The sequence below is a fragment of the Barbatula barbatula genome (genome assembly GCF_947034865.1).
Source record: "Barbatula barbatula genome assembly, chromosome: 10".
Lineage (NCBI taxonomy): Eukaryota > Metazoa > Chordata > Actinopteri > Cypriniformes > Nemacheilidae > Barbatula > Barbatula barbatula.
The window spans coordinates 17,048,795-17,065,172 of record NC_136773.1 but is presented as its reverse complement, the minus strand read 5'-3'; the positions used below and the strand labels follow the sequence as shown (position 1 = coordinate 17,065,172).

The 16,378-nt window shown below is 38.2% G+C and overlaps 2 protein-coding genes across 11 annotated transcripts; both read right to left on the bottom strand.

Annotated features, from left to right (window-relative positions):
- Positions 1–3,284: 3,284 nt before the first annotated feature.
- kif23 (kinesin family member 23) lies at positions 3,285–11,326 on the bottom strand. Of its 4 annotated transcripts, XM_079466305.1 has the most exons (24): positions 11,125–11,227; positions 10,424–10,490; positions 10,168–10,296; positions 9,950–10,055; positions 9,724–9,860; positions 9,531–9,643; positions 9,276–9,443; positions 8,816–8,860; positions 8,463–8,575; positions 8,002–8,123; positions 7,729–7,831; positions 7,570–7,649; positions 7,370–7,489; positions 7,108–7,267; positions 6,679–6,837; positions 6,424–6,590; positions 5,967–6,140; positions 5,632–5,814; positions 5,134–5,430; positions 4,481–4,714; positions 4,303–4,391; positions 4,101–4,182; positions 3,911–3,981; positions 3,287–3,835 (listed from the first exon to the last, which is right to left on the bottom strand). In XM_079466305.1, exons 1-24 carry the CDS (start codon positions 11,136–11,138, stop codon positions 3,820–3,822), a joined length of 2,949 nt encoding a protein of 982 aa, XP_079322431.1. In that variant the 5' UTR covers positions 11,139–11,227; the 3' UTR covers positions 3,287–3,819. The 4 variants fall into 4 exon arrangements, with proteins under 4 accessions (XP_079322433.1, XP_079322430.1, XP_079322431.1 ...); XM_079466307.1 differs by lacking the exon at positions 5,134–5,430 and having other exon boundaries at positions 3,285–3,835; XM_079466306.1 differs by lacking the exon at positions 8,816–8,860 and having other exon boundaries at positions 11,125–11,242.
- A 213-nt stretch (positions 11,327–11,539) lies between these two features.
- On the bottom strand, positions 11,540–15,950 carry paqr5a (progestin and adipoQ receptor family member Va). Of its 7 annotated transcripts, none has more exons than XM_079466554.1 (8): positions 14,721–14,914; positions 13,867–14,053; positions 13,569–13,683; positions 13,365–13,459; positions 12,912–13,038; positions 12,691–12,787; positions 12,443–12,587; positions 11,540–12,328 (listed from the first exon to the last, which is right to left on the bottom strand). In XM_079466554.1, exons 3-8 carry the CDS (start codon positions 13,673–13,675, stop codon positions 12,099–12,101), a joined length of 801 nt encoding a protein of 266 aa, XP_079322680.1. In that variant the 5' UTR covers positions 13,676–13,683; positions 13,867–14,053; positions 14,721–14,914; the 3' UTR covers positions 11,540–12,098. The 7 variants fall into 7 exon arrangements, with proteins under 7 accessions (XP_079322680.1, XP_079322681.1, XP_079322679.1 ...); XM_079466555.1 differs by having other exon boundaries at positions 11,566–12,328; positions 14,818–14,858; XM_079466553.1 differs by lacking the exon at positions 14,721–14,914 and adding an exon at positions 15,775–15,950 and having other exon boundaries at positions 11,580–12,328; positions 13,254–13,459.
- Between the last annotated feature and the right edge of the window lie 428 nt (positions 15,951–16,378).

Below are 16,378 nucleotides of genomic sequence, written 5' to 3'. Positions count from 1 at the left end.
TGTGCAAAGCGATAGACTCACAGAGGACAAAAAAAAAGACTCTGAACGAATTAATCATCCAAATAGTAGATAAAGCATACAGTCATTTATTTCGATAAGCCAGGCTGACTAATTAACAGTGTGAATTCAAGCAGCAAGTTCTCCAGCATTCTCTCTAGAACGTTTAGATTCTTTATTGTGTATTCTGCAGGTTAAGCACTTAAATAGAGAATTACTTTCACTTTATTATTTACAACAACAAGAAAAAACCTGAAAAGTAGTCAAATGAAGGCTGTTGCATTCAGCTAAGCAGTCCTCCTCTGCATTGATCCAATTAGTTTTATCGCAAAATATTTTATTGCTAATGGAATACAATTTAAATGGTGGCTTTCCTTTTCGCTTAAAGTGATAGTTCACTCAAAAATGAGAATTCTGTCATTATTTATTCACTCTCATTTTAAACCTGTATTGACCTTCTTTCTTCTGCAAAACACAAAAGTAGATATTTTGAAGAAAGTTGGTAACCGAACAGCCGTGGCACCCATTGACTTCTGTTATATGTTCACAAAACCAATGAAAGTGGATGGGTGCCGGATAACAACATTCTTCAAAATATCTTAGTTTGTGTTCTGCGTAAGATCGAAAAGTCATACAGGTTTGAAATGAAACGAGGTTGATGAAATGATGACAGAATTTTCCTTTTTGGGTGAACTATCCCTTTAAACTATAAAAATGATAATTCTAGCAAAATTCAAAAATGCACAAATATTTTCTCCTCACACAGTGTCTGGGTGTTGCAGAGGAATATCTCTAAACTCTTAAGGTGCTTCAAAAGGTTCTTCAATGCCATCGGAGAACATTTCGGTTCCATAAAGAACCTTTAACATCTGAAGAACCTTTCTGTTTCACAAAAGGTTTGTCAGATTATAAAAAGGTAAGAACGAGATGGTTCTTTGTGGAACCAAAAATGGTTCTTCTATGGCATCACTGTGAAGCACCTTTAAAGCACCTTTATGTTTAAGAGTGTACACTTTAAAACAAAATCTGTAAAAGTAGGGCACAATATACTGTATTAATATGAAGGAATTTTTTTTTGTAAAACTGTTGTTTTACCTGTATTTTACATTTTGCACAGCATTAAATTACATTTTAGCATTAACGGAAATGTCCTTAAAGGAAAATCTACTGGTAATTTTCTGCCAGTGCATAATCCTTTTTTCAACAGGTTTCTTTGTACATTGTTTGTTCTCTAGAAACCGAGCAGTTCTTGGCCACCATTGACATTCTTCAAAATATGTTTTTTTGTGTGTTCAACAAAACTGTGGTAGTCAATGGTGGCCAAGAACTGTTTGGTTACAAGCAAATGGACTTCCCTGTGTTCATAAGAGCAAAGAAATTAATACAGATTTAGAAAAAACTTGGTGAATAAATTAAGACAGGGTTTCGTTTTTGGGTGAACTAAGCTCTTAAAGATAAAGCAACACTTATATAATTAGCTATATATGCCTTTTTACCTTTATTGTAAATAAAGATGCATTAAAATTGCTTTTCAAACCGACAGCAGGCATAAATCAATAAACTCACAGTAACGGTAAAGGTTTTAATCTATTGAGTGCTATAGTGTCTTTCACTACAACCAGGCTTGTGTAAGTGATTGATCTAAGCATTTTCTTTGAAGACCGCTATATATTGTATTTCTAGATGAGCTCCTTGAGTGGTAGTCTCTCTTTCTCCTGGCTCATAATCCTGAAGCAGTAATCTTAAATTCCATCACAACATAACATTCTCGCTGCTTGAGCAACGGGTTGGTGAGGCAAATGATTATATGGTGGTGTGGCTCATCAAGCGGTGTATGGTCAAAAAGCAGAGCACTTGATGGGTTGCACAAGTGAGTTTAATGTCTGCACACCGTTTGGAGCCCTTGACCCTCTCTCTACCAGGTGCTCCATTTTTGTCACTCTCTAGTGCCTCCAAATTGAAATTGAGTCAGAGAGGCAGATGAGATATCTACCTTCAGCTGTGGAGTTGATGGAGAGACAAGGCCCATGTTCTGCTCTCCCAACAACTAAAACTGATCTATTGGGGTTTTTTGTAAGAAATGAGCGACTCACTTTGAAGTTAAATATAAAATAATAATAATAGATTTATACAGGTTGATTCTAATCCCCAAAGTAATTTACCTAGAAAAATCATTTAGACACTGTATCTTTGTGAGAATGTGATTGTATTATTTCCCGTTTCATCAAACCCAACGCTCAATTCCATAGTTTAATACACCCCAGTCTTTTTCCTTTTCGGTGCCAAGTTGGGTGAAAATAATGACAGACCACATCAAGTGTTTCAACACAGCTAAGCTTTTGAATCTGTGGTACTTACAGTCTTCTGTCATACCCGTCACTTGAGGTCATGTTGGCTACAACACAAAACAGCAGCGGGTGATTTCAGTAACAAGCGTAGCATCGTCTGGCATGTTTACGTCAGGCCTGTGTGAGCTGTGGCTTTGACCGCATTTCGATGACGCTAAGCCGGATTTGATATGTTATTTATTTAGTAAATACGGTTCCGTAATCCAAACAGATTCATTTCCACTAGATTTAAGAATTGTATATTGACATGCCTAGGAAATCATGTGGTCACCAGCACGAAAGGTCGTTGTATATTCTTAACAGGATTAAGATAATACAACTTCTGAACAAAAAGGAAATACTAAAATAAACCGAATGAATCAATAGACTAATCATTTTCATACACTAATGTTTTGGAGTGTTAATCTTGGTTTCAAGTAAATGTGTGGACTAAATTAAGGTCTTGTTTTACCAATATAAACAGAGTACAGTAAAAAATCTAAATATTAATTATTTTAGGAATAAGTCAAATTATTTTTCGATTCTTTTACGAACGGAGATTAAAAACATTTTTGGGTTTCAATGCTTATAAAAACGTTGTTAATCATGTGAACTGCATCGACCAATGACGTGAGTTTGGGGCGTGGCCACTTGTTTGTCAAAATAAGTCTTGTTTGAAAACCACCCCTAAAATTAAATATTTATGGCTATAAAAGACATGTGTCCCTTTATCAGAAAGAAGATCATAATACAATCACTAAGACAGACATGCCAGTGATTTGCGTCGCCTGAAAAGGATTCTGAATAATTTAAAGTTACACACTGCTGCCATCTACTGTTTTTTTAAAAACATCAGAGGCTCCAAAAAGCTTGCAAAGTTGGACAAAAAAACAATATGAACAAAATGAATCTTATTTTCATTACTAATGTATATAAAAACAATTAAACCGTCACTACACAGACCATGTTGAGCATCAAATGCTGTTTATTAACAATTTGTTTTCAGCAATATAATACAAGTGAGAAATACAATGTAAAGAGTGCATCTCCAAGGTGCTGCCTACTTGTACTAAAAGTCATAAGAATGACTATATTCCCTAAAAGATTTTTCAAGAACCCAGCAAATGCTTGGATTTTCCTAACTGCCCAAATGCAAAATAGAGCACGAAAAAGTTAATATCTTAAAAACACATGTATGCAAGTATGCAAATACTTGATGTGCTTAAGTGACAGCTAGAAAATAAAACATTTGCAGCATGTGTTTTAAAGCCCACCCAAAAGACATTTACGTGAAACCTGAATTTGACACAAAAACACTAGAAAATGCAGTACATAAACAGCTTTGGTGAAATTGTGTAGATTATAAAACAGTTTTTTTTACATATAAAACGCATTTTAAAAAGTTAAATATTATAAAGTGAATTTGCTATAGCACACAGTGATGAGAGGCTACAATAGAAAATGACTCGTCTGTGATGGCAATGCGACGGCAAACTTAAGGCTTCTTGCGTCTGCAAAACAGTAAGTTACAGTCAGTAACCTGTGTGACCAAGGACATAACTGTAATATTTAAAACTGTAGCTTACTTTGGATATCCATGGTGCTGGTATCCAGGTCCCAGATTTGAGCCAGCTCTCATCTCAACAGCCACAGAGCACTAGAGAACACAGAGTCAGAAAATAAGACATGCATCACTAGGATGCCAAATACAGATGCAACTGGTCTACAAAGTATTAGGAAAAATTATGTAAATATATATATATATATATATCTTACCCTCGTCTCCACATCGGTCCAGTCTCCATCCATACGCTCACCCTCATGTGAAGGGCCAGACTCGGATGATCGTCTCTTGCGGCTAAAGACAAAACACACAGCAGTTCATTTGACCATCCACCTAAAAAAGCTAAATATTTATGGCCTCCACCCTCCTGTGAAGGGTCAGAAACAGATCAAATTAAAAATAAAATCTAATCACCTGGCTGAAACAGGACTTTCTTGCTTCAGGGTTTCAATATCCGTGAATTGAACGGACTGTCCTCCTCCTCTAGTTTTAAAAACCTCACCCTGAAGAAAAGCAAAAGATTTAACATTCTAAAACAACCTTCAGAAAATCAAACCCACTTTAGCCATCTTATCGAGCAAGAGGAGCTTACTTTGATTAGCTTGGTCTGAATCTCCCCATCCGAGGCCACTTCCTGGTGAGTCAGAACATACTTGTCACACTTGGAGAGAGCTTTCTCACTTGCAGCAGTCACTTTGATGGCGTTGGGGAGGTTTGGCTGCATGAGTGTATCCAGGTCCACATTAGTGGTGGGTTTGTGATCTACCCACCTCTCCCCACCTGCGGAGTGCGAGCGTCTGTGTAGAGGCCGAACTGGCGGCACAGTCTATTCAATTAAAACACAAGCAGAGTCAGACAAACAGGAGACGGTCTTAAAGCCTGTTGAAGCGTTAGTGTGTTAGTGTATCTGCAACACAAACTAAGTATCAGAACACAAGCATTAATTTGGCTGAACACACTCAGCTAAGCAATCTTTCATTGTCATACATAGCACTGTTGTGTTAAGCTCAAGAGTAACAGATAATAACCAAGAAGATTTAAACAATTTATTTGTCTAAAAGTGCACAACAGCAATCAAACGATTACATGAAGTTCAAATAAGCAGCACATCCATCAGTTATTTTACATACAGATTGTAAACGTAACACTTGATTCAGCTGAGAAACTGATCAAAGATCTGTATCAAGCATTGGCTATTTTAATTCGATGAAACTCTACCTAACTACAGCAAGATACTCCACTGACCATGTGATCAGCTTCAAAATCTGCTGGCTGGGCAGGCACCTCATGTTCTCTGGCCCAGCACCTGCCTCTCCTCCTGCCAAGACTGTTGGGAAGGCCCTGAACTCTCTTCCTACTGTCTGGAGGTGACTGGCTACCCTGTCTGGGACACTGTGGTACTCTCTGCTCCCACTCGGAGATGCAGGAGGCCACAGAAACACTGCCTGGTCTGGGGGAGGAAGGATCTGGCCTGACCATCCGAGAGAAGTTATAAATGGGCTCCAAAGAAGAGAGCGATGACTGGGAGCTATTGTAGGAAGACTGCAGGCATCGGATTATTACACACGGTTTGCATGCATCACATTAAAAACAGCATTTACAACATTAAAAACACAAACATCAAGTGCGGCGAGCATTTACACGCACTGCACAGCAGACCATGCAAAGACGAAGGCTTGTGTAGTAGGTTAGACATGAAGTTACAGTTCAAGCGGACTAGAAACGCATGTCAGTTAAACGTACAGGAACCGGCGTTGGGGAGGCGGATCTCTTGGGGGGCACTTTGTCCTTTTCTCTGGAGGGCCGTTGTGGCTGTCTGTTTTCAGATTTTCCCTCGGTCACGATGGCTTTGAGCTGTTTCAGTTTCTCATCCTTCACCCAGAGTTTGTTCTGCATCTCAAGCTGCTTGGCATTTACCCGTCTCTCCTGCACACACACAAATAAAGAGGCTCTATGGACCCAGGCAAAACAACCAAATGCAAAAATCTGATTTAGCATTTAAGATGCAGCATTTCTTCAAAGGACTTAGTAAAAGGATAGAATGAATGTATGGTGTAAACAGCACTATTGATACTCACACACTCCTTCTCCCACTTCAGCTTTGTGTCACAGACGATTCCCTGCATTCGTGATTCCATGCGTCTCTTATCAGACAGTTCCCTCTGTAGCCGCTGTTCTCTGCTCTCAAGTTCATGCTGTAGAGTTCGCTTGTCCTCCTCGTGTATGTTGGAGGTTTTCTGCAAGATGTCAATCTGCACAGAAGAAACCAATATATGCATTCAAGCAATTCAACCACTATTTAACATTTCTTTTTTTACCCCAATTAGTCAAGGATTCTTGAAACAAAAACACTATTCAAATGAGCATTCAGCATCACAATCAATTTTCCATTCAGAATCAATAACTAAACTAGTATACTTTTGCATACCTGCAAGCAACTCATGCCATGTTTGGCAAGCATGTTTTTTGCAACCTGGTTTGTGTAGGGAGTGCAACTTAATTTCTTTGAACTTTTATTACCACATGAGCCATTACCTTGTATTCCAGCATTTTCGATTTCTTTTCCAGACGATCAATCTCATTCTTCTGGTTCTGAATCATTTTGTCTTTTTCGCCAAGTCGGCCATGCTGCTCGCTGATGAAGTTCTCCTTGGCGACAAGATTACCATCCTGCTCTTGAAGCATGGATTTGAGCATGTTGGCTGAAACGGAAGGTAAAAAATATGAAAACTTTTTGCTTGAAAGTCATAAACGTTTTAGTATTAAAATTAATAGTAATAGAGACATTACCAGTTTTATTGTACTCGTCAACCATCATCTGGCGAATCTTATGCCTTTTCTCCAAGGCTTCTATGAGTCTGGGTAGAGTAATATCATCATTAGGACCGCCGATTTCACAGGGAGGCAGTGATGGAAAGGACAGCAGGAGCTGACTTAGTGTTGTAGACTCTGCAAAGCACACAATCACAAGTAAAAATTAAAACAGACTTGAAACAAGGAAAGCAGCAGTTTATTTTTATATGGCTCCTTTCCACAAGCGCAAGGTCGCTTTACAATGACCACTGAAGCAAAATACAGTTTGAAACAAATAAATAAATATACAGTAAAAAAGATTATTGATAATACATTTCAAACAAGTATATTTTCAACTGTGTTTTGAAGATGGATAGAGTAGAAGAGTTAGAGCGATATGGGTAAAGAACTTCAGAAGAGAAATACCTCCATTGACAGGGCCACCACGCTCTTCTAACCTCCGGGTCAGCTCCTCTTTAAAGACCTGGTTCCTTTGTCTACGGCCAGCAGCAAAGCCACAAATGGGTCTGTCAACAGGCCGGGCGACCTCCACCTCCTGAGTCATCTCAGCGAAGCGCATCACCAGCTACAGGCAGACAATTACGAAACACAAATGTCAGATTATAAACTAACATGCACAAGATTAAATAAAAAAAGTGTATTAGTATCTTTTGCAGATTTTGCTTACCAGGGTCTCCTCATAATCATCAGCTTTAGGATTGACACAGACTACCATTCTCACTTTGCCCTCCCCGTCAAAGTAGTTTTTGAATAGATGGGTTACTTTAGAATCTCTGTATGGAACCATCTGAGAACAGAGAGGATAGTATCTCAAATGTTAAACATGTTTTTAGACGGTCATGGATGTTGTATAAAATTCACACAAACCTTGTTCGTGCCACACATCTGGTTCTCTCTCAGTACTTCGATACATGTGCGCAGAGTCATTAAAGATTGATTGATGTTACCTATAAACAAAAACATTGTAGCCGTAAAACATACAAACATTGGCACAAAAAGGGAGAAAATTTTAATTTAGTATCTGACCTGCTTCACGAAGACGGCTGCCCTCTGCCCGGGTTCTGCTGGTGCGTTCACTGCCAGCCAGATCCACCAGACACAGCTGGCTCACATTCACCTGATTCTTATCCTGAACAAGTTAAATAAGGTTAAATTCCCTATACTACCACTGTGTTAACAAAGTATTACACATGCAGTAAGCCCAAACTTTAACGTTCAATGTAAACTTGAGCCATTTTAAAGTTTCTTTGAAAGTGAAGAATTTTTTTCTTAACCAAACATTACTCAGGATACAGGTACCTGTAGCACATTGTCTCCATCTGCATCCAGGGGCGCTTGTGCCAGTTTAATAATGAACACACTGTGAGAGCGGCTGGACTCACGGTTTAACTGCGTGTTAGCGATCCTCCGTTTCTTTTGACCTGTATTCAGCACACAATTTCATAAGAACACTGCATGTAAAATGAACAAACTTAAAAGGAACAGTTCACAGAGCAAGATATTTGGAAGAATACTTATAACCAAACTCTTTGTTCTTGTCCACCATAGTAGGACAAATTCTGAAAAAACGGTTCTGGGGCACTTTTGACTACCATTGTCATTTTTTTCTAACATTGTAGTCAATGGTGGCCAAGAACTATTTGGTTACAAGCAATCTTCCAAATATCTTTCTTTGTCAAAACAAAAAGAAATGTATACAGATTTGGAACAACTCGATGCTTTTTTGGTGAACTGTTCCTTGAAAGAAAACATCAGCTCACCTCTCCAAAAGACTTCAAAAGCTTCCTCAGTTGACTTGACTTCCACCTCAGTACACCCTGCCACATACATGTTGTGATTTTGATCTTCACGCAGTAGTTTGGATTGTGGTGGTCTGAAAAATTAAATTCAAGCTTTTGATAATCCTGTTGCAATAAAGCACAGATACAGCACAGACGCCTACCGGCAACTAAAACAAAGCACAAGACACAAAGCCAAGACAAAGCAGATGCAGATTTCCTAAAAGCACTTGAAAACAAAAAGGCAGAGGACGTGCACAACAGCTACACAATCAAAGAAAAGAATGATTATAGGCAGCAAGTCTGTCTCAGAATGGATTCCACTGGCCACGTACATGAACTCAGTGTTGTTTCGCAGAGGTGTGCCTACACCATTCCACCTAATAAAGAAACAAAAATGTATCTATAAACTAAGTTTATAAACATAACCTTCCAGACTGTTATATTGGCCATGCAAATTACATGGTAGAAATTTGTCCATTTTGTGAACATCAGTAATATTTACTGCCATTATTGGCTAACGTGTTCTTATTTTTAGAACTGTGACAATTTTGTCAATTTTCAAGTACTTTATATAATCAGCATCATATCCATGGTCAGTAAAAATCTACACAACTAATGATAAAAAGTTATTTTTTATACACCATAAAAATATGCTTGTACCAAAGACAGTTTTCAAAAGTGAGAGAATACAGAAGACAAACAGGGTGCACAATGAAATAGCAAGCTATTTATTTCAACGAAGTCAGTTGTTGAAATCTAGTCAACACCAATTATCACAATAAAGCAACTTACTTTGGCTTTATTGGGTCAAATGGAGTCTCTTCCAGGAGATCATAGATGTAATTGTTGTAGATTTCAATGTAAGAGACAAAGACACTGTAGCTGCTATCTTCATCCACTCCATCAGCCCTAAAAGCCTCTTCTGGGCTGATCATGTCAGCAAATTCTGGGTCTATTCGCCTGCAAATCCAGAAAACATTTAAAACCAATACATTCAATCTAAAAAGAACTTTTAGGCACAAGCTTGATTTGATAACTGGAAATAACCTTGTGGTTGGGGTCTTGGGTACATTTGTCTGACTGTCTCGCTTCTGTCGGTCCAGGAGTGCATCCACTTGATTTTGGACCTCCATGCCATTTTTATCATCAGGCTTGAAAACCTGATAACAGTTTACCGTGGTTGAAGGATTTGCCGTTACCCAAACAATTAAACAAAAGAAAAATTGACAAACATGCTCACATATCTCTTGGCCTGGTAGGGACTGATGCTGTTGAAGATCATGTCGAGTGAACGTGGAAGCAGTCCCCCCTGACCCGGAGAACCAGTCATTGTATGTGTTTTACCACTACCAGTGACACCATAGGTGAACAACAGACCTTGTTGGGCGAGAAAAATAAATTGCTGTCTGTCAGTCAAGTGTCTTCATATTACATCAAAGTCAGTAAAATAAGCTTATTTCTATTACCATTTTTACAGTGAATAAGGTCCTCCACAAGAGGTTTGGCAACATCTTCGTATAACTCTCTCTGTGTGGTCTTGATTCCAAACACTTTTTTAAACGAGTATTGTGTCTGAAATAAAAAATGCCATTAAATTAAGCAGATCAACAGGTAGTAAGAGATAGTATGGAAAGAAACGCAAAGATCACCCCCAAAAAAAGTGCATTCCACAAAAATGACTAACCTCCTTGAATTCACCATTCCTGTTGGCTTTGAGCCCATCCGGCGCATGCAACTGTATTGTGGTTTTGCTTATGACCTCAATACAGCATTCCTCATCTTCTGTACCCAGAGGTCGCACACGACAATAGACCTGCCAAACACAAATGACAAATAACTAATGTCATAGCTTTGAGCACTACATTTTACCAATATATTTCAAATGAGCTTCATTTAGCATGATTGTGTCGCTTTTAATGCGAATATAGCACATGACATACTCCAACGGGGTCCTTCTGGTTGTTGGATGGCTTTTTCAGGGGAGGGCGGCGGGGGGTCTTGCCCTTCCTATTACAAAAACAACAAATTAGACACCATTTCCACAACGAGTGTGTTCAATGTAACTTTCCCAGCTTGAATTAGCGGTATTGGATATCACATCCATTTGCAGAGTCAACAAAAAGCCAAGTAGGAGAATACGTTTATTAAACAACGTTACAGTGAAGCAGATTCTCCGGAACAAAACTTATTATGTAAAGTTGTCATTTAAAGCGTCAAACTGTAAGTTACATTAATAGTTACACTAACGAGCAACATGCATGGTTTTGCATGAGTTGGTCGATCGTTCTTTGCAATTGAAGCACTGTTTTTAACGAAGTACTCAAACAGACCGTACTTGATCGCTGTATTATTGTATTATCATTTAACTGCTTAGAAACACAAACATTTACAGTTAGCAATCCAAATTTGAAAAAGCGAGCAATATATTTAAAGCTGAAAAGCTCAAAACCAGTAGATAAATAAACCTAGGCAAAAGGGTAGTGAATGGGTTACAATAGTTAGCAACGTCTGCTAAAACACGGCCACCGGTCAACGTCTTCCGCGTAAAACAAATGTGTTTATGTTAATAAGCAGACGACTAAAAGCATACTTTTAACAATTCAGAAGTTTAATAAACGTTAAATATAAATAAAGTACTTACGCTTGTCTGATCATGTTGAGGTGTTTTGTTTAAATTCAAAACGCCACTGCCTTCTCGTCTGCGCATAAAATACGAAGTTCAAACGTTCCCTCTATTCTTCGTCAGAGACTGATTTTTCAAATGTGGCCAATCAGCGAGCTTAGCCACGGCTCGAACGGGCGGAAGTCCCGCCCTAACGCCCTGCAGAACGTAAACAATATCCGGTTAGTAACATTTTCTCAAAGGACAATATGTTTTGATTTTATATACAGATCAGAATCGAGCTTGAACCATTAATGTGTGTATTGTAAAATATATTAGCACTTTGACGAATAAAAAAAACTCTTTTTCTACCTTAAGATTTTACATTGTTTAAAAAGCATGTTATTATGCATGTGTATTGGAAACATGAAAGTGTGTTTAAAAATTGTGCGGTAGCAGTATAAAGAAACAAACAATATTACAAAACATTATTTAAAAAAAATCTTTAATGTATTTCAATGTATAAACAGGAATCTTACATATACAGTATTCAAAAAGGCTGATTACTAAAAAGAGGCACTTATATAAATAAAATTAAATATGATTAACGTGCAAAAAACATGGAAACGTGATTAATGGTGCAAATATTAAGAGTACCAAATATAGTGAAATTAACAATATATGCATTACCAAACATAATAATCAAACATACATTCTTTAATTTACATATATTCAAGAATCTTACATATACAGTGAACAAAAAGGCTGGTTATAAAAGGGGCACTTTTAAAAAAAAAAGTTAAATGGGATTAATGTGCAAAAACATAGAATCGTGCAAATGTTAAAGTATACCATAGACAATCCAATATCTAACCATAAATTATACAATCTTGTTCCCCCAGTTTCCCCAGATAAAATCAAATCCCATGCTGTTCACGAGCGAGTCTTTCCGTTGAATAAACATGACAATAAAAACACATATATTGATGGATGTTCTTTTGTCACTTCTCAAACTATTTTTCCTTCATGCTTCTGGTGGAGAAAAGTGCCATACTGAAGATATAAATTATACAAAGACTGCTGATCACGGAGAGGAGTGCTGCTCCCACTGTGTTTGAAAAGGTGATTGGAAGCAAATGAGCATGAAGCCACTGTCTCCGCACAGTCATGTCCAGTTCAATGGCGGTCATCTGGAAATATGTGCCAATAATAGCAAACACGTGGAAAAGTTGATGACTGTGACCTGTGAAGGATGCAGAAAAACACCATAAAGTAGTTTTGGATTTACAACCATTGGCATGTTTTCTGAGTTTATGATGCTTAGCTTAAACATCCATTGGACCTGAAATTGTAGTACCTATATAGTCAAAACTGCCAGGGGCCAATCGTTCGGGCAGATGTGTGGCAAAAAGAAAGCCTGTGAGAGCAGCCAGTGATATGTGCCAGTAGTGAAACGTATTGGCTTCATTTACTGTGCAGCCCTCACCAACGCACACAAAAATCTAGGAAGGAAATATTCAAAAGCACTTCAAATTTGTCTATTAAAATTAAATACCAATCAAAACCATCATTTTAATTTGTTTAAAAAACAGCTGGAACACTTACTCTATAAAAGAGAGGAATACTGTCAAAGACATACGGATAGACAAAGCCGACTATCCGTAGACGTTTACATAGTTTCTCTTTTAATTTGTGAGGACACCTAAAGGCATAATGATAATGAAACAATTCTCACATTCAGATATTCTCAAAAATCACTTTTAACATTGTGAAAAATATAGGACAATATGTATAACAATACACTGTATATTTTAAGCAGATTCTACCTTGAGTAGCAGGCCAGTGCAGTGGAGATAATGGAGTTGACAATAGCTATAGGAACATAGTATGTGTGAAAAGTGCTATTAACCCATTTCTCTGGAAAGGTGTAAAAGGAGTAGGTGATGGCAGAACCTGTTGATAAACGAACAGAAAGACAGAAATTATAAAGAGTCTTTTATAAAGATTATAATAAGTTTATTTTATAAAAATTAGTCTTTTAATCTAGATCTATGCATTCCCATGCATGCATTATATACTATATTATAATCATAGTTACAACTATATTATTCCTAACATCACTTAAAGGTCAATTAAGGATAGACCAAATGCATATCGTTTCTATATACAAAGGCTGTAGAAGCTGAGAGCTCCATAATCAAAGAAGAAGCAGATGTGTCTGGCCCGTTCTGACATGGTGCTGAAGGTGTGAGCACAGCTGGATGTAAGTGGGTACACACAGCATGACAGTAGGAACACCAGCAAGGGCCAGGTGAAAGGATCCTTTATATCACCCATCTCCAGCATCCCTGTCAACAGCTTCCAGAAGAAAAACCTTGCAAAACAAGACCATCTATAAGCCTGCATATCTATTACATAACTTACAAATAAAAAGTAATTAGAAAATATGGGTTTCCTCCTGTAAATGCTGAGAAATGACTTACCATGTAGGCAGAAAATGAGTCCAAATATTAAGGGTTTCATTTGTAAGCTGGAAAAGACTAAGGACACAGTCTTTGACTGAACTGCATGGGTGGCGATACCCTGACATGATGCCATCTTCATGAAAGACATACAGGTAGACAGACATTACATAAATCTAATTTATCTGCTGTACTTTTCGATCACCATGAGAGTGTCTTTGCTGCACATGCAGTGTAAAGCTCTAGTGCACACAACGTATGCAGAAGGGCAGACCGACATTCTTCCCAAATTAGTATTACCTTTGAAAAAATTGCTTACTTTTGGAACTTGGTTGATGCTGAACACTTGAGGTAGCTTGATAAGGTTCAGCTTGGCAAAGCAAAGCACCAGCAGTCACAAGGTGTAGAGACAGGCTGCCATCTACCGAATGCTCCTTTAGAAGTCTTCTTCAGCGAAAATATTTCATATATATATAGTTACCAACTCTGCTTCCAGGGTGAAAGACCTATATACACATTCAGGAGAAAAAAGTAGGTTTGAATGAAGCTGTATACTTTGAAACAAAAATTTAAATAAGTTTCAACCTAAGAACAACGTGTTACTGTAATAAATGTTGTCTTGAAAGACAAATTAAACGTAAGAAGAGAACGTAAATAAAAAGTCATCGCCTGTATTGTGCAATAATTAACTGGTAAAGAATAAAACCCACAGAAAGATCGCAATGAACACCTACTGCATTTACACTTGACTACTACATAGCTACAATACGAACATTGTTTTTCTCTGGTGTTCCCAAACATTGATTGATATTGTTTGATTGATTTGTGCACAAAATAAAAGGGTGTGGGGATGCTTAAAAAACAAAAAGGCGACAGAACATCAACATGTTGTCTATGTACACAACCGTGAACGTTTGTATAGCTTCTCGTCAGGCATTATGAAAGCACGTGCCATATATTCAAACTGAATAGATCACGAAAATTAGATCACGAAATTCACATCATCTTATGTTAGCTGTGTCCACATCCTGCGTGAGGCAATAACAAATGGCTGCAGACTGTGCAAAGCTATTCACACTGTAATAAAACTATTGAAACCTCTAGTTATAATAACTCCAAAAAAACAATAGTTTTTGTTAATAAAAGCGTAAGTCTATCGTTCTGCACACTTACCGCCAAGTGTTGATGTGCTCTCGGCGGTCAGTGTGTAAACTGAATAAACATAGTGAATGTTTGATTTTCGGTCCTGACAATGAGAGGGTGCACATGCCTTTCTTTGTTTTCGTTGTCAGATGTTGCTCCCTGTGTGTCTGTGATTGGCCAACGCAGTCATCTTATCCAAGACGCCAGACGCCGTTTTCGACATCACGCGGAGCTGCGCAGACCAATCGGCGCATTGCATCGATTACCGCGAGAATAGGCTTGTTTGAGATGCGCCTTGCCTCGCCTGAAATGTACGTGAGAGTAGGCGGCTGCAGTAAGGGGAGGGGTCAAAAAAGACCTTTGAAGTCGGACACTTCCAGAATCTCGCTGTTTTGTCGCTTGCAAACGTGAACAGTGGAGGAGATCGCGTTCGCGTTTTTTATCGCAGGGCCGGATTGGGACTCATTTTCAGCCCTGGAGTTTCATGCCTTAGACCGGCCCACTTTAGTTTACGACTGACTATATTAAAATAATGATAATTAAAACCTAAGTCTGCAATAGCGCACTGTTCTCTACAGCCTTGAATTCATTGTCATTCAGTGAAAATACAGTAGCCTAAGTTTTGCTTCACAGTGAAGATTTATTAGAACAGGACAGTATCAGAATCTATTTTCTTTAAGAATTAGTGTTCATAAATATCCAAACATTGAAATAAGGAAAAAATTATAAATTACAAAAGATTAAAATAAAATGTATTGCACTGTCTAATGACACTATAATTTATTTTAAATAAACATCTGCTTTACAACTTCAAATATTTTTTTACAAATATGAGAACATTAGTTAAATAATAAAACTATTGGACTGTTATCTGACTTTTCTTTCACAATGATTTCTAATGATTGTTTCATCTCTTTTTCCTCTGCATAAGTGTAGCTTCAAGGAAACATGGACAACCCTAAAACATTAATTAACACGGGCTTCGAACCGACGTCGGTCTGAATGGGGGACGGGCGCTCTAACAATGAGCTAGCTTGCACCTAGTGTAATGCTCCTATTCCTAAATACCTTAACGTTAGCTTACCGGCCGTCTCCTCGTCTTCATTTGTTTTGAGAAGAAATGTGGTCTTCTTAGAACATTTGGCCGCGTCCGTTTCCAGAGCTTTCTTGCTTTTTATTCTGGACTTTTCAGCGCCGCCTTTGCGCTTTCTGTCATCCATTTTTATTTCTGACGGTTTTTTATTTTGAGCAACTTGCAGTGGCGCTGTCGGGGGCGGGGCCAGGGAGTCAAAAGATAATCACGTCATCATTAACCTGCAGGCTGCGCTCTGAGTTGGGCTGCGAAAAAATATGAAATAAAAAAGAGTGGGGCTGCGGTAAAATAATAAATAAAAAGATTAGGGCTGCTGTGAGTGAAGGCAGCCTAGGGAAAGCCACATTTCAACCGTGCCATGACAATACCGGCCCTCGCGGCCAAAAAAACTGACCGGCCCACCGGGAATTCTCCCGGTGCTCCCGATTAGCCAATCCGGGGCTGTCGCAGACGAAGTGGATGTAATAGAAATACCACTGTTTTTACATGAAGATGGTTACAATAATAATCACTGAATGTACTGTCAAATAATGTACAAATAAACAGCTCACAAATAAACAACACAACAACATGTAAGACATTTTCAAGGATTGTA